This window comes from Anolis sagrei, chromosome 2 (genome assembly GCF_037176765.1).
Source record: "Anolis sagrei isolate rAnoSag1 chromosome 2, rAnoSag1.mat, whole genome shotgun sequence".
Classification (NCBI taxonomy): Eukaryota; Metazoa; Chordata; class Lepidosauria; order Squamata; family Dactyloidae; genus Anolis; species Anolis sagrei.
In genome coordinates, this window is record NC_090022.1 from 66,193,610 (window position 1) to 66,219,682 (window position 26,073).

Consider the following 26,073-nt stretch of genomic DNA (forward strand, 5'->3'; position numbering starts at 1 on the left):
AGGGTAATTAAAAAAATTAAAACAGAGTTTTAAAAGCAATGTTAAATATAAACATTAAATAAGTATTAAAGATTTGTATTACCGTGATAAAAACTAACATACAATGGTACTACCTTTTAAAACTGAGACAACATCCTGTGCCTGTAAGCTTCAGCTGCTGCACAAAAACTAGCTATTTTGGCTATAATCGCAAGTTAATTATAGTTCAAGTTTTGCATGTTTTAATAATGTGAATTTACATCTGCATCTATGTTAATTTTTCTGGGCCACCTTGAGTCTGAGGACCGAGATAGAGGTGGAAGGATGATGATGAATCAGCTCCTTCCTGTCCCTATCCCTTGAATACCCAAAAAAATGTGTATTATGACTGTTTAGATGCAGCAGTCCCGTTTGGCAACTCATAACTTGTATTCATTGTTAGACAGAGATATTTAGGAAGGAGAAATGAAAAGCCAAAAGCAGAAGCTGAGAACCCATTTACGTTTACCATTTAAAGCAGTTTGAAGTTAGCTTCAACCTTTGACAGCCAGGCAAAAAACTCCCACAAAAGACAGCCCTTAATGCACATCAGTGTTTGTATAATCACATTTTGTATAATCACCATCCAGGCCTCAGAGTGGTTCCAAGATTTCTTATGTAATGAAACCATTTTCTTCAATACTGGTTTGAAACTACATAAAATCGAAAGTGTGAATGGTCGCTGAGATTGCTCTGCAGCTCTGAGCCACAGTATACTTGGCCTGTCAGATCTGCATGTTCCTCACACATATATTGAACTAGCTGAGGATCTGACCATCCCCTCCACTTGCTCTTCAACACTGCAATGGCATTTCTGGTGAGAGCCAGGAATGGAGTGGCACTGTCCCTACTACTACTCTGGTTCTCAAAGCAATCTGCAAGGGGTTTTTCATGGCACAGTGATGCCCAACCTAACTCATGTCTGGTTTCTCAACCATTTTATTCATATTTTATATATGGGACTTGAACGTTCTCAGTATATATTGGGAACAATATCTTCAGGAAATGGAAGACTGATTGCATAGGTTTCAAACGCATATATAAGATAGTAGATGAAGATAAAGAATTTGTCATCTGTACTTATCCCAAAAGGTTCGACACTGACATTCAACACGGAAATTTAGATACTGCATAACAAAAGCATTAGATTGCCTCATATATTTTTAAAAAACACTACTGCATTATGATCAATCCAATAATGTCCACATGCATTACCGAAACCTGGTTGGACAAGCTGGGGTGTGTAAATCTCACTCAGCTGTGCCCACCGGGCTTCAGAGTGCATCAGCAAGCCAGGCTGGGGGGGGGGGCGGGGAGGAGGGGTTGCAGTTGTCTATCGGCATTACATCGCCGTGGTCAGATGCTCTGTTCCGCAAGCATCTGGGTTTGAGTGTGTCCACCTGAGGGTGGGGAATCGTGATAGCGTGGGGTTTCTGCTGGTGTACCGCCCAGCCCGCGAACCAGTAGTTTCCCTGACTGAGCTAGCAGAGGTGGTCTCCAATTCGGCCTTGGTCTCCCAGCGCCTGATTGTGCTGGGAGACTTCAACATTCATGCTGAGACCCCCTTGACTGGTGCAGCTCAGGATTTCATGGCCGCCATGACGACCATGGGGCTATCACAAATTATATCTGGCCCTACCCATCAGGTTGGACACACACTCGACCTAGTTTTTGTGGCGGACAGTGGAATGATCAAAGTGGAAGAACAAAACATCCTTCATGTGTCATGGTCTGATCACTATCTGGTCAGTTTTAGGCTCTCTGTGACCCTAAACCTCCGCAGGGGTGGAGGACAAATTAAGATGGTCTGCCCCAGGAGACTGATGGATCCGGAGGGATTCCTGAGGAATCTTGGGGTTTTTCCTGCCATGGAGCCTGGCGATCCTGTCGACGCCTTGGTCGATCTCTACAATAGGGAAATGACTAGAGCGATAGATACGATTGCTCCCGAACGCCCCATCACGTTGCGTCATGACAAGCCATCTCCCTGGTTCACTGGGGAGCTGACTGTGATGAAGCATGCGAGGAAGGGGCTAGAGCACACTTGGAGATCTTGGGACGTGTCTGATCGAGCACGGGTTACAGCCTCTCTTTGGGCGTATACCGTGGCTATACAGGTAGCCAAGGAGTACTATACGACTACCCGTATAGCGTCTGCAGCAAATAGATCATTGGAGTTGTTCCGGGTCGTTGGGGAGCTCCTTCAGCCACGTGTGGCAGAGGAGGTTTTTGACGACCCGGCAACTCGGTGTTGCGACTTCGCACACCATTTTGCAGACAAAGTCGCTCAGATACGCCTTGAGCTCAACTCCAATTTCATCGCAGTACGAGAGGAGGTGTTTGAGGCATCTGCTTGTCCAATTTTGTGGGATTCTTTTAGGTTTGTTCCTCCTGAGACCTTGGAGGAGGTCCTTGGGGCTGTGAGGGCAACCACTTCGGCTCTGGACCCTTGCCCATCTTGGCTAATTACATCGGCCAGGGAATGGTTGGTTGACTGGTTTGGGTTGATCATCAATGCATCATTGGAGCAGGGGTTTTTTCCATCTCTCCTGAAACAAGCTGTGGTTTGTCCACTCCTTAAAAAGGTTTCCCTTGACTCCTCAGTGCTGAACAATTTCAGACCGATCTCCAACCTTCCTTTCTTGGGTAAGGTGCTGGAGCGCGTGGTTGCCTCCCAGCTCCAGGGCTTTTTACATGACATCAACTACCTAGATCAGTCACAGTCTGGTTTCAGGCCTGGTCACGGCACTGACCAGCCTTGGTCGCCTTAGTGGATGACCTCCGTAGAGAACTGGACAGGGGGAGTGTGACTCTGTTGGTTCTCTTGGACATCTCAGCGGCTTTCGATACCATCGATCATGGTATCCTTCTGGGACGACTCTCTGGGATGGGTCTCGGGGGCACGGTTCTGTTGTGGCTCCGGTCCTTCCTGGAGGGTCGATCCCAGATGGTGAAGCTGGGAGACGCCTGCTCGGACCCCTGGCCGTTGACCTGTGGGGTCCCGCAAGGCTCTATTCTGTCACCCATGATTTTTAACATCTACATGAAACCGCTGGGAGAGGACATCCGGAGTTTTGGAGCTAGGTGCCACCTCTATGCGGATGACACACAGCTCTACTACTCCTTTCCACCTAATTCCAAGGAGGCCTCTCGGGTGCTGGACGAGTGCCTGGCCGCTGTGTCTATCTGGATGAGGAGGAACAAGCTGAAGATCAATCCCGACAAGACAGAGGTCCTTCTGGTCGATCGTAAACCTGACCGGGGTATAGGGTGGCAACCTGTGCTGGACGGGGTTACACTCCCCCTGAAGTCACAGGTCCGCAGTTTGGGAGTCCTCTTGGATTCATCGCTTACGCTTGAGGCTCAGGCATCGGCGGTGTCTGGGAGGGCTTTCGCACAACTGAGACTCGTGCGCCAACTGCGACCATACCTCACGAAGGCGGATCTGGCCGGAGTGGTCCATGCCTTGGTCACCTCCAGATTGGACTACTGCAATGCGCTCTACGTGGGGCTGCCCTTGAAGACGGCTCGGAAGTTCCAACTGGTCCAACGATCAGCAGCCAGGATGCTAACTGGGGCCCCTTACAGAGAGAGGTCAACCCTCCTGTTTAAGGACTCCACTGGCTGCCGTTTATATTCCGAGCCCAATTTAAGGTGCAGGTGCTTATTTATTTATTTATTTATTTATTTCGAGGTTTTATATACCGACCCTCTCACCTTCAAAGAGGGATTCGGACCGGTTCACAACATGTGTTAACATACAAAGAATATACAATAACAACACAATGCCACTTCATTACACAATTAAAATATCAGCACCATACACATTAAAACATTATCATCACAGTTAAAAGAGCCAAATCGTCCAACACCATCACAATCCCATTCATCATCATCCTTTCATGTTGGCAAAGAATTAAATCAGTTGTCAAATGTCGCGTTCCACAACCAGGTCTTTGTTAATTTCCTGAACATCATGAGGGAGGGGGCAATTCTGATCTCTAATGGCAGGGAGTTCCAAAGTCGAGGGGCCACCATCGAGAAGGCCCTATCCCTCGTCCCCACCAGCCATGCTTGTGCAGGTGGTGGGACCGAGAGCAGGGCCCCTCCAGACGATCTTAGTGGTCTTGATGGTTCGTAGGGGAGAATACGTTCGGAGAGGTAAACAGGGCCGGAGTCGTTTACCTACAAAGCCCTGAACGGTTTGGGACCAGCCTACCTGCGTGACCGCATTTCCATCTACGAACCCACATGTTCACTTCGGTCATCTGGAGAGGCCCTGCTCGTGATCCCAACTGCGTCGCAAGCGCGCTTGGTGGGGACGCGGGACAGGGCCTTTTCTGTGGTGGCCCCCAACTCTGGAAGACCTTAGACAGGCCCCTACATTGGCTGTCTTCAGAAAGAACCTGAAGACCTGGCTTTTCCAATGCGCCTTCCCAGATTAGGAAATCTCCACTACCAAGTCCCATAAGCACTTTACCAGAACCAATGATTGCTGCACATCGCACATCGCACTTGTCCTAGAAGCCTTATATACACCTCCTGTCACATCTTGTACCCTTTACTCTGGCCTGGCCCAGTTTTATTGTGTTTTAGTATATTGTGCCGTTGTTCACTTTGCTTTATTCTGTTTTAATTGTTTGATTTGCTTAGATTGTATTGTTATGTTGTGTGTTGAGGCCTCGGCCTGTGTAAGCCGTATCGAATCCTTTGGGAGATGCTAGCGGGGTACAAATAAAGTTTAATAATAATAATAATAATAATAATAATAATCAGTTATTTATTACCATGAGTAACATTCTTCCTGATTTCAAATGGGAATAATTTTTAATGAATTAGACACTAGTGCTAAATTTTACATGAATATTAAATGAACACATAATATCTTTCTTCAGTCTGATACAATCTCTTACACTCATTCTATCAAAATGGGATACTTTCGTATTTTTAAATATTTGTGCCCTGGATATTCAGGGGGTTGTGTTCTTCTTCTATAGAAGTGTATGTGCACAGTTGTTCTGGGAGGAGTGAACATCATTCAACATTCTGCAATGGAATGTCCTATTGAATGTCATTCAGTATTCTCTTAATTGCCATTAGGGTGCATGAAGGAGGAAGGCTATTTTCAAAGTGTCATTACAGACTGCAAGACTTAAGTTTCACGGAAGCTTAGAAAACCTTGTGCAAATGGCAATTGTTCTCCAGCACTATTTCAAAATCTGTACTGAGACAGCATGTACTAAAACAACCAAGTGTATATTTGTTACTACAATAGAATTAGGGAGTATTGGTGTTGTCTTTTTTGAAGGTCACTAATAAGCTACAACCTCTAGGACAGTGGTTCTCAATCTGTGGGTCCCCAGATGTTTTGGCCTCCAACTACCAGAAATCCTAACAGCTGGTAAACTGGCTGGGATTTCTGGGAGTTGCAGGCCAAAACACCTGGGGACCCACAGGTTGAGAACCACAGCTCTAGAGGAATATGGCTAAAAATAGCAAGACAGTTTTCTTATGAAGCTGCTCTTTGGCAAATGAATATATTCCAGACCACTTCCTAAGTCTAAATGTAGCACAAGTATAAATTAGACAGGAGAACAAATCTTTCCATTAAACTAACAAGCATCAATCAACCAACCAACCAAAATTTATTATACAGTCACAGATCAAAATACAATAGATTAATAATAGCAAATAACCTATACACTAGCTATTTTAGTCAAAAATCAATCCCAAAATCTATGGGACAATATAAGTCCTATACCTTCACTCTGATCAAAAAAGGAACTATTTGAATGGAATGGCCAAAGTAAAGGGCTTAGTCCATCTTGAAATAACCTAAAAGAAGCACCAATCTCTTCTACTTTCTCCGTTGAGGCACCACTTCTGGACTTTTGAATGTCTGAGTAGTAAAATGGCAGTCATCAGTGTCTCCAGAGGTGACATCAGTGTTTTCCCCTCTCCACAGAATGATCCTTGACTTATCCATAGGTCATATCAAAATCCATAATTTTGGCCCCCAAACCTGTCCTTGAGTTATACATAAGGTCAGTTTATACATTAGTATAAGAAAAGCTAGCACAGTGTAAAATAGCCTGAGGTAAACCTATATTCCCTTCTGTTCCCAGAAATATTCCCCATTCCATTCACAGTTAAAACATACTTTCAAATTGTTCATACACTGAGTTTTCTAGATCCTGATTTCATTCCTGGGTCAACAGTCCATCAGCAATTATTTGCTTATTATTCCCTTCCTGTAGTATTGAGCTTTCACCATCATTCATTATGTACCTAAAGGAATAAATTTTTTTTTATGACTTGAGCATATTTATTGTGTTTTCACAGATAATATTTCTTCATTCATTATGTGAAACTACCTGTAAAGGTTCCTATTCTGTATCTAGGAATAATTAACATTTTCATTCCATGTGTGCATCTTATCTAACATTTTAAATGCCAAGCAAATACTTCTGTAGGTATACCTCTGCTATCTACAATGTTGGAATACACCATCCTTGAGGCTAATTTGAAATTCCATCAGTAATTCTCAATGCCCCAATAATTCATGGCATTTGTGGAATTTGGAAGTCTTACCTTAAGTACAGATTACTTTTGAACTACTTTGTATAACAGACTGTAGGGAACTGAATAGCCTGTTCGGCTAAGCGGGATTATATTTCTTCCTCATTGCCTCTTCCGTAAATAATGCAATACAGAATTCTTCTCAGGCTGCACTATAGCTCTGCTCTCAGCTGCTATAATATTATGTAACTGAGAATTTGAACTATACAACACACTTATCCCAGGAGTTTCAGCTTACCTCAGAAGATATTGTTATGGCTGGATATTGTTATAGCACCGTTTTAAATATAATATATAATTCTCTCAATGGGCATGCTAAATATTTTTCATGACACAATACTTGATTTCTTATTTCCATAGCATAAAGTGTACACTATTTCTGCTACTGCATGGTTGTTTTTCCCTGTCTTCAACATCTGTAGAAGGGAAATGTGTCATCCTCCATTTGTGACAGTAATACCTATCATCTCTTATTTTTGTCCTTTTACAGGTTAGACTTTATGGGAAGTAGAGTCTAATGGCATCACTAGTTTGCACAGTTCAGTAGAAAAACAGTAATAGGGTACTTTACAACAAAGAGGCCATAACTGCTTACAATAATAATATGTATTGTATGTCACTAAACACGGTAATATCAGGTTGGATCCAGATTGGGCATTCTACACATGGCCAAAATCCTGTCAGGGCGGGGGGGGGGGGGGGCAGGATACAACAGTTGCCAATTCCTCCATCTCAAAACAGCCCATTGCACTGAGTCTGTCATGTGGCACCTTCTTCTGCAGCAAATTTTCCAAGAGTCAAGAGGCTTCTCGAAGGCAAAGGCATCATCAAAGATTGCTTCCTTGCCCTCTTTCCCCAGTGTGATGTCAAATCCAACTCAAAATATTTCAGTTATAAAAACAGATCTTTCTTTAATTCAGACCCCAAAGCTTGATTGTTTCATAATGCAATGTTGGTCTGATGTTCAGAATGAAGTACGTGATATTTCAGAAATCTATGTCGCTCCAAAAATACTTCAGAAGTTACATAGCCTAGCTCACAAAGCAAAAAGTTTTGATCTATTGCCCATTTTTCTCATGCTAGTTTTGTATTGCCATTTTATACATATTTATATGACAGAAATTTCAACTAAAACTGGGACAAGACTTCCTATCTCTAAATTTTGCCAAGGCAACTGATGTCCACCAGTGTAACAGTACAAAATATAATGCCAACTATGCAGGGACATCTGTGCAATGATTATTCTGCATTTTTTGATTTCACTGTTCAAGCCATTCACCAAATTACAATGTCATTTGCCAGATGACCATTTGGCCCTCAAAAATCAAGCATTACTACAACAGCCAAATTCAATCCTCAATTACCAATCTGGGAATCCAACAGCATTTTAGTTTTTAAAGCAGTAGTTTAATCAGCAGAATGACTGCTTTCTGAGTCTTGGGCTATTTGGGATAGAAGGCAAATATGCACAAATTTTGATCTTCTGCTAATTACTCAATAAATGCTGCCTATTAAAACATTTTGGACACATCTAAAATGACTTTCCATATTGAAAAAAACAAAATGGCAGAACTCATATTAAATGTTTGCCTCTAAAATAAAACTTGTATTGCTCATAATTAATTAAGTGGAATATAACAAATAAAGTGTCCAAAGGGTTTTTGTGAGAACAGCTGGCTGTGTGGCTATCCGGGACACTAGGACATAAACTATAGTTGTGTTTCAAATATCCAAAGCAGATTCAGCTGTGCAGACAGAGGGGGTGGACATAAATGTAAAATAATATTGTTAGAGAACAAAGTGTACCACATATTTGGATCTGCTTAGCAATATTGTAAGTATGGCCCAGAACACAATTAAGCCAAATATTTAAGGAATTATTCTTATGCATTCTTCTGCAACTATAGCTGAATCAGAAATCAAATTAACTTGTTTGGTATTTTTATACTCCCACTTTGCACAAGCATTAACAGCTAACTATTTTTGTGTCTCTCTGATGCAGTGTCTTTGGGTTTCTTCCATGTGTTCTGTGGTATTTTCTTCTACTGGATGTACCACCATCGTGGTCAAAACCTCAATAGGGACACTTTGCTTTATAATGAAAGAAGAACCTTTATTTCAAACTCCATGGGGAAAATAGAACATTCCTTACCTTCTATTGGCGTCGTCTTCAAGTGTCTGCATAGGCCCTCAGTGTCCCCATATGTCTCTGTAATTTTTACTACTGCTTCTGTTCCTCGAAGTTCCATAAGACAGCGCAGCTCCTCAAGCGTGCACCCAAATTCTCCTGCATGGTTGGCCTCATTTCTTTGGTTCTTTGAATAAAAATCGCTATTTGTCATGTCACCCATTGTTGCTGGTAGTATTGCTCCGTTCTGTGTGCAATGTACAACTGGAAATTTTGCAAGGATGGAAATTCAAATCCCAGACAAAATAATGGAAGGGATCCACTTTATGCTTCCAGTAATAACAGGTGAGAAAGCAAAGACCGTTGGATGTGTCTCTCCGGCCAGGTGATAGATAGTCCACGCGATGGCTGTTTTCAAGGTTGCAAGCCAGTTCCACCCCATTCACTGCTTCCCATTATGCTGCATCCAGTCTGTTGTCATCTACATGGTCATCTCTTCCTTCAGACCTTAGAAAACAAATGCAAAACATGAATAAGAAGATTAAGTGAGATGAGCCGAAATTGATTCCATCACACCATTCTTAAGGGGGGCTCGAATGCCGAAGGCCTAATGCAGAGGGGTTGACAATATCCGCTGATGCTGCTGCTGCAAGATTATTGTCCTAGCTGGCTCCACAGATTGCCCACCGGCTAGCTGTGTCACCCACAAAGCTCTTTCCAGCTCCACTAGCAATTGCAGCAGTCCTTACTTTAATCAAGTCCCAAGAGCACCAGCTAAATGAGATGGCTCATGAATATTAATTAGTAAACCATTAGCCCAACAACCTAGATGTGTCTCTGGTAGAAGCTCTTGTTCAGACCATTCTATCAATCTTTCATCTGCCAAGAAAACACACACACAAACACACACTGTAAAAACTATATGAAGTAATAAAAATTAACTGGTTATTGCTATTTATGCTTTTGTCCATTAGAGATAGAGAAAAACATTTTTGAGTGCAAAAAATGAAATTGAAAAAGGTCATTTTTTTCATTTCAGTCAGGAGTGCATTTGAGTAAACTAAACTTTGCCGTTTTAACAGCTTGTGAAGATAAACACAAACACAAGAATAAAGATGAAAACACCTGAGTGCTTTAGGCTAACCAGCAAGTCCACTGTGTCATATGAACAGGAAACGTTGCTCTCCTTCAGCACCACCTGTTATCTGACTCACCCGCACACTTGATACCCTTAGCAGGAGAGCTGAATATTTCTTTGCAAATGCCAAACAGGCAAACCTAACTACCTTTATGGGACTTTAATGTGAGATATTCAGACATGCACACAGATGATCAGTGGGAAGAAGCAATTACTTAACATATTAAAAAATGTTCTTTCCCAGGAAGGTGCTAATGAACTCTGCACAGCTATGCTGAAGCCATCTATTATACTTTGCCACTCAAGAGTTTAACTGAGATTAAAGGGTTTTGTTTTGCATAAAAAAGGTTTCTGCCAGTACATAGCTTAAAAACCCATAAACCTTTGCAAAGGGTTTTGTCATTTGAAACAATATAAACAGACCTTTTCATATATATATATATATATATATATATATATATTCTGGATAATGGTAGGTAAGCTATGTTCTGCTAAATATTACTACGTTTTTATAAAATGTATCCAAGGATGTGAGAAACACACAAGAGAATTTCTATAAAGGATGATGACTTTCCAGACCCAAAACAGCTATTTTTCCAGGGAAAGTCTCTGAAAATAAATTTGATGTCCATTGTTTGATAGAATTTATTGATGACCATTTTTTCCTCTACTGGTTCCACAAAAACAAGTATTAATTGTTAATTATATTTACTTTCACATTTCTGTTCACACATTCACTTGTAGGATGGGAGTAGAGATAGATGGGGATGGAGGATTCAACTGAATAAGGGACAGCCATGACAAAGGTATCCTGCATTTTTGGAACTTTCAAGGCAGCTCTGCAGGACTGCTGATCTGATTGGAAATGTATGAGGAATGATTTTCCCCTTCTTCTTGCCATTTGTCCATACCTTGGAAACTCCTAATTCTAGGCAGACTTATACAATAATTTCAACCTTGAAGAGAACATTGGAGTGGGGGGGGGGGGGGGGGAGTTAATATGTCCTCCAGTGAAACTGATTTCCCAATAATATGAGCAGTTCCCTGGGTAGAAGAGAGAACTCTTTCCTTTGGATATTCTATCTCTACTTTGGCTTTTTTTTAAAGTAGAAGTTTACTAAATGAAATGGCAGGAAATTCTAAGCAGAAAAAGTTCAACTTCATGATAATATGAATCATTCTAACATCTAACAAAATTCAAAATACTTTTTGTACATTTATGAGCTCTGATGCATTGCCTATTTTTCACAAGGCTGCCTCCAGTTTCAGGAAAATATTAGACCTGACAGAGGCACATGTTTCATATTACTCCAGAATGGAGTTGCAACCTTAGAGCCTTCATTAGTACTTTACGTCAGCTACGACAGGAAGCATCATCTTATACAGTAGCATCTAAGCAACCCTAGTAGCTGCTTTATATCAGATCAGGTTGTTTTGTTTTTCAGTAAGCTTGCTAGTGGCATCTATACAAAAAGGAGCACAGCTACTTTGGGGAACCTTGGAGTAACCTTGGGTAGACATGGAGGACATCATTTTTGACATGTCAAATAAAGGACGTAAATCCACCAGTGTTTCTCACAGAACCTTTCTCTATAATGAAGTGACATAATGTTGTATTTAGAAAGATTTCCTTTGGTTCACATGTCCATCACTCTGTATAATATTTGTTCCAGCTCTTGTAAATACTGCCATGTCATTTTGTCAGCCAACATTAGGCAATGATGTTATTTTCTCACATACAATTAAATAATTTGCCTGTTTAATATTTCATTTGACCTTCAATTAAATATTAACCAACAAAAAAGACAGCTCTTCTACCTGCAGAATGGCATACCTCTTATTATGCTTATGCCATGGTCAGGATTCACTTAATAGCATATCCCCCAGGGAAATAACATATATTTTGCTTTGAGAAGGCAGACTGTAAAATGCAGAAAGCTCAGAGCATGACTAGCATTATCCACTGATAATGCTGCCTTATAAATCCATGGAACAAGATATGCAATTTTCATTCGATCCCAAAATCTCTTTTATGAAAAGTCCAGGAATGCTGCCAAGGCGGCTAGCAGTTTGCTGTGACTGAAATGAACACTACTCTCACGTTCTTGCTCGGCGATTAGGGCAACTGCTTCATAAAGGGAGGGGAAGCTAAAACAAGACATCCACATACAGCAAGGCTCCACAATTGGAACAGTTAAGTTTGGGAAGAGAGATTTAAATAATAATAATAATAATAATAATAATAATATCTGTACACATTTCAAAATTGCTATTGTGCTGCCATAAGTAGTCAAGTTAAGCTGATGTGGGAAAGTTTCATTTGACTAATTAAGTTCGTCTTTGAATTTCTATGGTAGCATCTGATACATTTACTGGCCAAAGCTGAATGAGCCAATAAATTATTCTGTGAGGTTGAAAATACTCGGCTTCAGGCTTAGTTTTTTGTTTATCTGGTTGAAACAAACAGTTTCTCATTTTGCACGATGAAATGCTGCTAATACAGCACAGGCTGAGTTCAGAGCCTCATTATTCAAAATCCTTTCTCTGGAGGGAAAAGAGACATAGAACAATATTTCGGGGCCTATGGGATCTCTAGAGAGGCCACTATTTACTTGCCTACCTTCCTAATAACTTGCTCTGTGAAGTAATGGAACCTCAGACTGGATAGGCACCTTCTTCAGAGTGCCACAGCAAGCATGTCTTCTACTGCAACATTCTCAACAGCAGAAATGTGGACAGTGTTTTTCTGTGAACCACCATCCACCAAGGACCTCATTTGGAGGGCCCCACAGAGCAAGGCCTGGGTAGATGTTTGCTCCAGGGAGGAACGTCAACTACCTTCCTTCTACATAATATGTTACATGTTACAGCAGGAGATCAGCTGATGGAGAGTTCTCAAATGTGGCTACCCACCCAGCATCACACTTTGAGTGTGCTCAGAGAATGGTATTGGATAGGTAAAAACAGTAACCAGAACGCCTTGGGCATATAATTTATCATATGTTCCCACCCACTGGCCAAAATGGGGAGTGGGACTGATCCTATCTATGAAGCTAATTGATATGGGGATGTGTTAGAACGCTTTTAGACCAGGGATCTCAACCATTGGTTTGCCAGATGTTTGGGACTTTATCTCCAGAATACCTCACCATGGGCTATGCTAGTGTTTCTGGAAAATGAAATTCAAAGCAACTAGAGGAGTAAAAGTTGACAACCACTGCATGAATTGAAGCAGCTCCTAGAATAAAGCTCATGATAACATTTCTCTTTCCATTTAAAAATGTTTATAAATTGCCTCCAGCCTCTAGCACAAGTGTAGCCTGAAAGAAAGAAAAGAAATCAGAGCTCTTATGTAATTTCTAGCTCTGACATAAGGATTAGTCAGCACTGCCTTCACACAGCACTGCAATTCATAGCTCCAACTGCTTATAAATATGTGAGCATATATAGCACTGAAGGATCACTAGCAAAATTCCCCTGATCCACATTGTTAGGGGGGAAAAACAAGGATTCCTGCTTCTTACATTATTTCTGTACCCAATTTAGAAGTGTGCAGTTTGGCAAAGGAATCTGTTGTTATTTATTTTCGCAGCATAAAGCAAATGACCTCTGATCTCAACCTAAATCTGAAAGTACTGTTTTAGTACAGCAAATAATAATTTCTTTGTTTTGCTTTAAATTACTCTGTCACAGCTTCCTTCCTACTTAGAAAGAAGATGATGCACTTTATAAGACAAAGGAATGTCAATAAATAGAAAAATAAGTAGTTCTGCTTTGCTAATGTTGAAATCTCAGTATTCATTTGTTTTGAAATAAGCAGGCGGGATCAGAGTGGATTTGTGTGTTTGTTATGTGATTCAAATAATAATATTACAGGGAATAGAACAAATGGCTTAATTTTTCAAAATATGTCATTACAAATTTTACAGCTTTAGTTATCAAAGGGGCTACATTTTGAAATGAAAAATGGGTGAAGGATGCATTAAAATGACAATAAACTGAATATTTTTAGTAATGGGCTAAATCCAACATTAGTCCTACTTCGAGCAGATCCATTGAAATGAATGGCTGATTAGCCATAACAAACACACCTTGCTGTGTCATCTTGCTAGCACTAGCACTAGAGTTAGCCCCAAAAAATTCTACAAAACCTTCCTCTGAACTTTCAATGAGGTTCTTTCCCTTGGAAAGCAAAACTCTGAACCTTTCACATTTCTCATGTTGCTGATTTCAAAGCCAGTTTGCAGCTGCTGATATAAACATAAACATAGAATTGCAAGAGACCTATGCAATTCAGTTCAATCCCTTGCTACGCAGGAATTCACAGTCAAAGCACTCCCAACAAATGGCTATCCCGCCTCTGATTAGTATTTCCAGGGAAGGAAACTCAACCAGATTCTATGGCGGCATACAGTGTTACCTCGCTACTTCGTGGTTCACTTAATGCAGACTCACTGTTTCGTGGTTTTCAAAAATATATAATCAAAATTTAAGTAGCGAGGGAACACTGTAGCAAGGAGGGAAGAAGTCCCGCCCCCTCACCCTCTTTACCTAAGTGGCTCTTCTTTCCTCCTCGCCATCTTTACCTTCCTTTTCCTCCTCCTCATCGCCACCTGGGCCTCTTGCCGCTGCTTGAGGAGGCGGCGGAATCAGTGCGGGGCCCAAGCCATGGCAAGAGGCCCAGGTGGCAATGAGGAGGAGGAAGGAAGAGGAAGGTAAAGAGGGCAAGGAGGGAAGGGGAGGGGGCATCCCTACTTTGCAGAATTTCACTTATTGCAAGTAGTCCTGGAACGTAACCCCTGCAATAAGTGAGGGACCACTGTATTTCATTGTCAAACAGCTCTGACACTGGGACGTTCTTCCTAATGTTTAGGCAGAATCTCTTTTCATGCAGTTTGAATACATTGTTCTGTGTCCTAGTTTCTAGAGTGCAGAAAACAAGCCCCCGCCACTTTCTCAATATGATATCCTTTCAAAGATTTAAACATAGCTATGATGTCCCCTCTCAACCTTCTCTTCATCAAGCTAAACATGCCTGGCTCTTTAAGCCACTTCTCATAGTGCTTAACTTTCAGACTTTTTACCACATTAGTCATCCTTCTCCAGGCCCATATATCCTTTATTTAATTGTGGTGCCCAGAACTGGACATAGGGTACCAGGTGAGGCTTGATCAAAGCAAAATAGTGTGGGGCTATTACTTGCCTTGACCTCAACACTATACTCCTATAGATGCAGCCTAGAATCACACTGCCTTTTTTAGCTGCCATAAGTTCAGCTTGCGCTCTGCTTCTAGCTCCTATTCACATGTACTGTTGTCAAGCCGCGTGTCACCTATCCTATATTCATGTATTTCATTACTTTTGCCTAAGTCAATACCTTACACTTCTACCAACTGACACTCATTTTGTTAATTTTGGCCCAGCTCTCTCATCCATTACGATCATTTTGTATTTTTATCCTGTTTTATAGAGAAATGGAAGAAAACTTAAAATTACTGATTGCTTCCTTAAAGAAACAGTAAAATATTACATCACTGCTGCCACCTTCGGCTTGGTGAATCAAGATGATTATCTGCTTGATGCAAAATGTTGTGATCCGTCGTACAGCTGTTAGATTCAGTTATGTACACTGTGCATTTATAATGTTCTAAATGTATAGTATAATGCATATTGGCCAATTAATGCATCGTGTAAAGAAGCAGGAGCTGGGGGTCATGAAGCTCCACATGCAAGACAGGCTTTCTGTAGTGATGCCAGTATCTAAACATCCTATAACCAGGTAAGGACATTCTCTGGCCACATGGACAAAAGAGGAGAACACCAGAAACCACTGGGATAATATGGGAAACTAATACTTTATTCCCTGAGGAATTTATTTCAAAATGTACAGAATATTCTACATTTATTTTCAAAAAAATATCCTGTCCATATAAATTATGTTTTCTACTGTGATTTCTCTGCCTTCAAAAGTGTACATATTTTCATGCTAAATGTTTTAAAACAAAGGAAAAAAAAGAAATCCACATTGTTCTGCTTTCTCTACTTTTATTTTCATCATGATAAAAAAAATGCCATAAAAATTACAGTAGCTGCTTCTGTTTATCTCTTTCTCAAGCTGACCTGGTCTTTAATATAAAAGCAAACTAAGAGAGAATGATTTTCTCTTTCTGTTTACCTTTATCATCAAGCAGAATCCAATATATTGTTTCAACAGAAGCACTGAGATTAATATAACCAACTGCCCATTTCAAAGTGTAGAAAAGATTTCCTAGTGCACACACATGGATTTAGAATGACCAGACAGTTTGGATAAAAAGGGAAGCAAACTAGGGATGATGCAGAAGCAACAATCGTCGATGGCCAACAGCCTTTTACTATTCCAAACACCACACTGCTGAAATAAAGAGGCATAAATCAAAGCCAGTCTTTTAAATTCTATTAATCAGAAATTGAAAGCAATTTCCTGGGGCTTCTTCAAGGTAATGGTTTTCCAAATACTGATTAGAAAAATAATACTCCATAAAAATTCCAAAGAGCTCAGAATGTATATAAATTACCAAATAATCATTAAAATACAGATCCATCCAGATGGCTGAGTAAATCTATGAGTGTCTTACACTGCATTGGCAAGGGTTTGTAAGGCACTCAGCTGCCAAGCCTTGAAAGCTGCCAACATGCTAATTTGCATGCGATTGAAAGGGAGGGTCTGAGCTGGTAGAATGTTAAAATGAAGAGTAAATATGTCCCCCTCCCAGTGTCTTAAAGAATGTGAGCAACATGGCCAGAGTATCTTTGAATCAAGAGGGACCACTGTCAGCTTTACCAAAGCACATAGAGATGTTATTTATGCAATCATGGAGAGATTATGCCATTTTCAGAACACTGAGATGAACTTTCTAGCTACAAAGGAAAGTGTTTCTGCATGAATGCCCACTAAAAATATTTCCAACAAGTTATCAAGATTGCATATATACTTCCTTCATCATCTATCAAATATTCCATGTATTTGTGATGGTGACAATTTACATTGCCCATTTTAGACTCTTAGTATACCTTAGTTAATCAAGTAGATGTGTTCCTGGGCATTCCTTCTTTAGCAGAAACTTTGGAGCCAGAGGTAAAAATAATATGGAAAGAATATGAATAGCTTCCTATGCCAGCCAAAAAAGAGCAGCTTGAACATGTTTTTAGTAGGCTTTTTATTCAGAACTAAAGATATGAACATGTGGAATGAAGCAGCCCAGTCAAATAAGCACTGCATGAGTAAACCGAAACATTTGGCTCTACTGGAGACTACTTCAAAGTTTTTCTCCAAATGCATAATAGGATCATTTTTTTGGTGGGCAAGCTTATATCAAGGATTTTTTTAAATATGCTGGTGAAGTGATTTGCTATTCCCTTTTTTCTCTGTTTTGCTATTCATACATGTTCAGTAAGGGATTCCAAAAAAGGCAACTCTTGCTTACCTTGCCCATTGTAAGGAGACAGACAAGGCTACTGTTAAATTGGGTAGAGTTCGTTCGAAAATCTCCATGGATACCCAAATTTGTGGATGTTCAAGTCCAGTTATATATAATGGCATATTAAAATTGTACCCCTTATATAAAATGGTGAAATCATGGTTTGCTTTTTGGACTTCTTAAAAATATGTTCAAGTGATCAAATATTGCAGAAAATACATCGTTGTGTCCACCAGAAGGCAGAGTTGACATCAAAGAAAACCTTCACTGTGTTTTAGATAGGCAGAGCTAGTTTGGATGCAAGATGACTTCCTGAAGTCAGATTTGGTGATTTGAAAGTGGTTTCAACATACTTCAAGGATTGTTGAGGAAAGTCACACACCTAGCTGCAGAAGCTGATCCTGCTATTGTTACAAGAGATAACAGAGGCGCCTAGAATACTATCAAGATAGGTTGGGTGTGATTTATTTCAATTATCCAAGTATCCTGATTTAGATAAGGCTCTTGGAAAAGTTTAGCTAACCACCTGGATATAGCGTTCCCTCAATCTAGACACTATATTCCCTTTGATGCAACCCAAAATCCCATTGGCTTTTTAAGCTGCTGCATCACACTCTTGGCTCATGTTCACCTTGTCTCCTGCCGTTTCACCTGCATCTATGGCAAGCATCCTCAGAGGTTGTGAGGTCAGAGGTTGTGTTACTGTCATTTTTGAATTCTGCCCTCTAAACCTTCATCTAAGTCATTAATAAAGATGTTGAACAGTACTGGGCCCAAGACCAAACTCTACAACACTCAACTAGTCACTTCTTTCCAGGATGAAGAGGAACCATCGGTGAGCACCCTTTGGGTTTGGTCGTTTAACCAATTATAGATCCACCTAACAGTAGCACTGCCTAGCCCACATTTGACCTGGTTGAAGGCCTGACTGAAATCAAAATATGCTACATTCACACCATTCCCTGCATCTACAAACTTGTAACTATCAAAAAAGATTAGTCTGGCATGACTTGTTTCTGAGAAATCCATGCTGACTTTTAGTAATCACTGCATTTCTTTCTAAGTGATTGCAGACTGCTCCTTAATGATCTGCTCCAGAATCTTTCCTGGTATTGATGTCAGACTGACTGGACAGTAAATGGTTGGGTCATCTTTTTTCCCTTCTTGAAGATAGATACAACATTTGCCCTCCCCCAATCTGTTGGGACTTCTCCTGTTCTCCAAGAATCCTCAAAGATTATTGCCAATGGTTCTGAAATTACTTCTGCTAGTTCCTTCGATACTCTTGGATGTAGTTCATCTGGCCCTGGAGACTTGAATTTATTTAGAGTAGCCAGGTATTCCTGGACTACTTTTTTTACCTATTTTGGGTTGCACTTCCCCTATTACCTCATCCATACCACATTGCTCAGACTGAAGACCAATCTACTTTTGGGAGAAGACCGAGAAAAAGGAGGTGTTGAGAAACTCTGCCTTTCCCCTATCACATTAGCATTTCAACATCTTCACACAGAGGCCTACCATTTCCTTTTTCTTCCTTTCTCTACTGATATTTCTCTACTTCCTTTCTCTACTGGGAAAGAAGTCGTCCAGGAATACCTGGCCGCTCTTAATGAGTTCAAGTCCCCAGGGCCAGATCAACTACACCCCAGAGTATTGAAGGAACTAGCGGAAGTCATTTCGGAACCATTGGCAACCATCTTTGAGAGTTCTTGGAGAATGGGAGAAGTTCCAGCAGATTGGAGGAGGGCCAATGTGGTCCCAATCTTCAAGAAGGGAAAAAAGGATGACCAAAACAACTACCGTCCGGTCAGCCTCACGTCGATACCGGGCAAGATTCTGGAAAAGATTGTTAAGGAAGCGGTCTGCAAACACTTAGAAACAAATGGAGTCATCGCTAATAGTCAACATGGATTTATCAAAAACAAGTCATGCCAGACTAATCTGATCTCTTTCTTCGATAGAGCTACAAGCTGGGTAGATGCGGGGAATGCCGTGGATGTAGCGTACCTGGATTTCAGTAAGGCCTTCGACAAGGTCCCCCATGACCTTCTGGCAAGGAAACTAGTCCAATATGGGCTAGGCAAAACTACGGTGAGGTGGATCTGTAATTGGTTAAGTGGACGAACACAGAGAGTGCTCACTAATGCTTCCTCTTCATCTTGGAAAGAAGTGACAAGTGGAGTGCCGCAGGGTTCCGTCCTGGGCCCGGTCCTGTTCAACATCTTTATTAATGACTTAGATGAAGGGCTAGAAGGCATGATCATCAAGTTTGCAGACGACACCAAATTGGGAGGGATAGCCAATAGTCCAGAGGACAGGAGCAGAATTCAAAACGATCTTGACAGATTAGAGAGATGGGCCAAAACTAACAAAATGAAGTTCAACAGTGACAAATGCAAGATACTCCACTTTGGCAGAAAAAATGAAATGCAAAGATACAGAATGGGGGACAATGCCTGGCTCGAGAGCAGTACGTGTGAAAAAGATCTTGGAGTCCTCGTGGACAACAAGTTAAACATGAGCCAACAATGTGATGTGGCGGCAAAAAAAAGCCAATGGGATTTTGGCCTGCATCAATAGGAGCATAGTGTCTAGATCTAAGGAAGTAATGCTACCCCTCTATTCTGCTTTGGTTAGACCACATCTGGAATATTGTGTCCAATTCTGGGCACCACAATTCAAGAGAGATATTGACAACTGGAATGTGTCCAGAGGAGGGCGACTAAAATGATCAAGGGTCTGGAGAACAAGCCCTATGAGGAGCGGCTTAGGGAACTGGGCATGTTTAGCCTGAAGAAGAGAAGGCTGAGAGGAGATATGATAGCCATGTATAAATATGTGAGAGGAAGCCACAGGGAGGAGGGAGCAAGCTTGTTTTCTGCTTCCTTGGAGACTAGGACGCGGAACAATGGCTTCAAACTACAAGAGAGGAGATTCCATCTGAACATTAGGAAGAACTTCCTGACTGTGAGAGCCGTTCAGCAATGGAACTCTCTGCCCCGGAGTGTGGTGGAGGCTCCTTCTTTGGAAGCTTTTAAACAGAGGCTGGATGGCCATTTGTCAGGGGTGATTTGAATGCAATATTCCTGCTTCTTGGCAGGGGGTTGGACTGGATGGCCCATGAGGTCTCTTCCAACTCTTTGATTCTATGATTCTATGATATAACCAAAGATCCCTCTTTTATTGTTTCAAATCTGTCTGACAAACCTGAGCTCATTTTGCACTTTAGCCTTACAAACCTTTTACCTATATATGTTGGCAATTTGCTTGAATTCCTCCCAGATTTCTCATTATGGAGAAGTAAACATTCTGGGCATTTTTGTGGGTGTCTCTTTTAAATCTTAACTCAGTTAAAAGTTCTTTGAATATCCATTCTGGTTGCTTTATACTTCTCTTATTTCTTTCTCCTTGTTGGTGCTGTTTACAATTTTGCCTTCAGTATCTAATTTTTACCTTCACTCAAACAAATACAATTCCCTCATTCATAATTGCCTTCACCCATCATCAGTAATATCAATGGGATAACTAAATTGGATTGGCTAATTGGCATTGTATTGTCTTCCCAGTCAGTAAACCTTCATTGTGGAGAATCACCCACTTTAATAATCCAAGAAGAATATGATAGCGGGGCCGGGTTGGGGGGGGGGGGGGGGAGGTGGAAGTTAGGACAGCTGCTAGCAAGAAAGAATGATTAAAATGATTCCCAGATTATATGAATTTCAGGAGAAATTCCATGTAGCAGAACTGAAATTACTTAATGATTGGTACAAGAATCCCTCCATACATTCCAATACTAGCCATGGGTGCCTGAAGCCATGGACAGTGCTAAATTCTATATTTTCATATTGTATTTGAATACTTAATCACTACCACAGAATTAAATGGGGCTATGAAACAAGACGAGCAGCCCCTCACTCACCTGCTGCCCCAATGTTTGAAATAAATAATACATTCCAGTGTGATATAGTTATGGAAGGAAGCAGAATAAGGATATTCCACTCACATAATATTTTTGCCCACCCAAATGCATTTTTCCTTCACTCTCTAAATTTCTAGCATTGTAGAAAGTAAAACAGTTGAAAATTATCCACACCTAGAGATCTTTTACATTTGGTCTATTTGCATTCCCTTTGTAACTTTTTGGGCTACTTTTCTTTGAATGAGTATTCTGTGGCAAGAGGGACCCATTCAGTATCAAACTGTGTGTCCATATGTAGGTAAATTCTCCTGATTCAATGATAAATTGTAGTCAGGACTAAAAGAATTTAGGCCTAGATTTTCAATGTTCAACTGAAGTTTTAAGTTATGGCAAGACTATAAATTTGGGGACTGAAGAAAGATTTAATTTGGGGGGGGGGGGATACTGTTCGTCTTTGGAGCAATATCCTCATTTTCCCTTCCCCTTATAGCTACATTCCTGCTTTATTTACAGAAGTACCATAATTTTCTTATCTGATAATACTACAGTCATGGTACACAACAGTGTTGTATTAACTATTTGTTAGTTGGATTATACCATCTAACTCATTAGTAATCTTTACTGTAATTAAGAGTCAGTATGATCATGACTTGAATATTGGTCTAGAACTAAGGGAGACGAGGATTCATGGAAACTCACTGGGTCATCTTGGACACGTCATTCCCACTCTCAGCTGCAGGGGAAAGCAATAGCAAACCTCCTTTGAAGAAATCCTGCTGAGAATACTTCATAACCAGGTCAGCATAAGTCAAAATGACCTAAAGGCCCATAACAACACAATAAATGTATTGCCATTATTTAATATAACACCTTTTACATAACATCAGGAGACTAACCAATAATGAATGAGTACCATATATGTCCCTCCACAAACAGGCGTGTTCCTCACTACACAGAACATCTTTCCCTAATTTAATGCAGGAGAATTTAAATCCAAATTTATTTCTCTTTATATGAATTGTAGTCTCCTGAGCAAGGTCTTCCATAAAGTTTCAAGGTGTCTGTTTGCACAATCACTTGCACAAAGCAATGTCACATAATGTCTTTTGCCAGCCACTATATAATCGTTTACAGAACAATGCCACTGTCAGGATTTTTTTCCTGCTTGTCTATTTGACAATGCCAGCCAATGAATAAGAGTAGACTTTGTACCATACTATTTTTAACGCACTGAGTATTTGAGGACAGAATATTTCTTGCAAAATACATTCTTGGAAATGCTTGGGGAGGTGTACCTGGATGGAAAAATATGTATGTTATTCCTTCATGGTCCAGTAGGCTATGGCTATGGGAAATAAAATGAAGACGGTGCCTTATCTAGGTTCTAGAACATGCATGGGCAAACTTCAGCCCACCAGGTGTTTAGGACTTCAACTCCCACAATTCCTAACAGCCTACGGGCTGTTAAAGTCCAAAAAACCTGGAGGGTGGAAGTTTGTCCATGCCTGTTCTAGAAGCTTTTCATTCTAGCCTTGAAATTTAACCATTTTGGCTATCTGTTTTTTAAGCTGAGAGATGAGCAATGGGACCTTCATCCTCATCCACCTTCAACTCTCTGCATAGTCTCTTGATGAAATTCTAAATCTCTGTTGCAAAGAATAAAATGGTCCTTTTGATTTTAAATGCTGTGAAATAATCCAGTATGTAATGCTAATAAGGTTGGTTTTCATTCAAAACTCCCCCTGCCTCCATTAAAACTTTGTTACTGCCAAATGCCAATGTACTAAAAGCTGTAGGGCTAAACATTCCTTTTGAAACAGAAAAATGGTATCTAGGAAAATGCTCGCTGTAAGTGTTCTTTCACAGCTGTACTTTGCACAAGACTGGATTTTTCCCTTGTTTGATATAGGATAAAACAATAACTCCAGCAAGCAGGATGACTGGACTTGGTGTGTGTCTGTGTGGGAATCAGTATTCCACTAAACTGGTTCATTCCCTTCTGTAAGAGATACTTGGCAACTGCAGCCAACAATTTGCATGATGAGCAAACACTTTACTGGTAGTGCTAATAATAGCTAGATTATTATGAAATGTGCTGTCACTGCATAACACACAATGCCATGCCCAAAAATAACAAACCATCAATGTTACAATACCAAAACCATTCACTGCCTTGTGCTCACAGTATGCATTTCTGGTGTGCAATGAGTATCAAAATTCTCTTCAAACATTATCCAGATACATAGCATTTAGCCACAGATGCGGGAATTTGCTTTTCTTTGATTGAAGTCCAAAAACTAAATCACGAAGGAAAACCTGTTTGGCACACCACATACTGACATGGCATTCATAACAAGAGCTAGCCGTATAAAGTCAAAAAGAAAGCCCAAATATTCATAAGATTGTATGACAAATACAGATGTAATGAGTTTCTAGCTAATTAGAAAACTCAAATTGCATGTAAAATCATGGCAATACCAAAAGCCAAAGTTAAATACTCTAAAGTTCCAGAAATGTATGAATGTAATACTTTAATAACACCAAAAAGCAGTTAACTTTGGTTAGATTTTGGTCCATCCTTATTTTTTTAACATGACAGAAAAGAAAAGGTTATTATATTATATGCTCATCACATATATGAAATGTGCTACATACATATTTAATTCAAATGTTAGTCTATTTTCCCCCTTTCAAATCATCTGTGATTTTAACATGAGCAAGAAAGGCAGGTGCTTCAAGATTTTCTAGCACTTCCATGCTTAGAAATAAGTACAATTTTGAAACATACAGAACATTGCTTGATAAAGTAAAGCACATCTGTTCAGAGGTAAACCTCAATGAGATTTATGGAATTTATTTCCAATTAAATATATATTGAACTGTAGCTTGAAAGTTTCAGGCCTAATAATTTTAAGTTGTTATTTCCACATGAAACACGTGAAAACATTACATAGTAATGTAATTCTTCACTACCTTTTCTCTTGAAGATAACAATGATTTCTTTGCAATGTGAAATGTGACAAAGGGAGCATCTACACTGTAGAAGTAATGCAGATTGACACCACTTTATCTACCATGGCTCAATCCTATGTAATCATTGAAGTTATAGTTTGGTGAGCATCCAGCATCCTTTAACAGGAAAGCCTAGAGATCTTGTAACAGTACAACTTCAATCAATCCACGGCACTGAGCCATGGTGGTTAAAGGAGTATCAAACTTCATTAATTTTACACTGTAGATGTACTCAAAGGTCTTCAAAAACACATTGGTTTTGAAGGCTATTCGTAATTTAGAACTTATTCTGCACAAAATTTGTATATGGTTATTTTGCACAGAAAAATAAACATTTTCAACATTGAAACAGCTTTTTTTCTGAATGGAAAACACTTCAATGTACAAATTTCAACTCCTGAGCAGTAAAATCTGTTTTCTGTGCAGTAAATGCTTTAATTGGGAATTTATTCTGCATAACATTTGCACAAGATTGATTTGCATAAAAAACAGCATTTCTGCACAGAAAACTGCATTTCTGTGCAGAAATTAATGCACATTTCTACACTGAAATACAGTAGAGTCTAGCTTATCCAACCTTTGTTCATCCAACACTCTATTATCCAATGCAGTCTGCCTCCTGCTTGGATCCACAGCTGTTTCAACACATTGCAATGTTTTGGTGCTGACTTAGTAAATACGGTAATTACTACATAACGTTACCATGTACTGAACTGCTTTTTCTGTTGATTTGTTGTAAAACATGTTTTGGTGCTTAATTTGTAAAATCATAACATAATTTGACATCTAATAGGCTTTTCCTTAATCCCTCTTTATTATCCAACATTTTCGCTTATCCAACATTTTGTTAGCCCATTTATGTTGGATAAGCTAGACTCTACTGTATTTTTATACAAAAAAGAATGCTCAACAGAAGTTTACAACCATGAACTATGTTGTCTGGAAGTGTGGTGGAGTCTCTTTCTCTGGAGGATTTTAAATAGAGGCTGGATGGCCATCTGTCTTTAATGTTTTAATTAATGTTTTCCCTGCATGGATGGGGGTTGGACTAGATGAACCTTGGGGCTTCTTCCAGCTATATGATTTTATGAAATACTGATTTGGGTACAAAACAACCATGTGTGAATTTTGTGCAGAAGAAGTCCCAAATGGAGAATATTCTTTCTTCTCATCACCATTTCTCCACATTCAAAAACATGCTTTTTCATCATTTTTGAATGTGTTTGAATATTTTTTCCATCTTTATCAAGTTGTAAAAATCAAACAGACCTAGTTCACTGCATATTTTTGGATTATAAATTCCAGCAGCACAACCCAACATAACCACAAATATTGGAAACTACAACAACATAAAGAGGGTGGTGTTATTTCCATTCCTGTATCAGGCTCCATCTACAATGTTATATCATGCAATTTGAAACTATATTATATAAGTATAAACTTGCCATATAATGCAGTGTAGATGAGGACTAATATGGGAATGGAAAAATGGCACTATCTAAATAAATATGTTAATACTGAGAGTTGCTCACAACCAGTTACCATCAGTTAGATTCACAATATTGGCTGTACTCCAAAAAGCTGTGTACACAGTTGTGAGGATCAAAGTATCCAACAATATGCCATATAATTTAACACCATTGGATATGACTAGAAGGAGAAAATGTTAATGGATTACTTCCAACACATGCAGAGGAATGGATCTTGGTCAATGTTTTATTTATAAGAGTAGATGGAAGCTTTATGGAGCAGAGATCTATAGAGGAGGAATAGCATCATAGGAAACTATGGGCCCTTCCACACAGCTGTATAAAAT

General features: G+C 40.0%; 1 protein-coding gene across 20 annotated transcripts in view; it reads right to left on the reverse strand.

Moving 5' to 3' along the window:
• Nucleotides 1-26,073, reverse strand: part of ATP2B2 (ATPase plasma membrane Ca2+ transporting 2) — a 572,092-nt gene that overhangs the window by 191,009 nt on the left and 355,010 nt on the right. For all 20 annotated transcript variants that reach the window (XM_067463583.1, XM_067463578.1, XM_067463579.1 and 17 more), the window contains one exon: nt 8,750-9,232. In XM_067463583.1, the coding sequence (XP_067319684.1) occupies nt 8,750-8,948 (199 nt within the window). In that variant the 5' untranslated portion in view covers nt 8,949-9,232. The remainder of the gene's footprint in view (nt 1-8,749; nt 9,233-26,073) is intronic.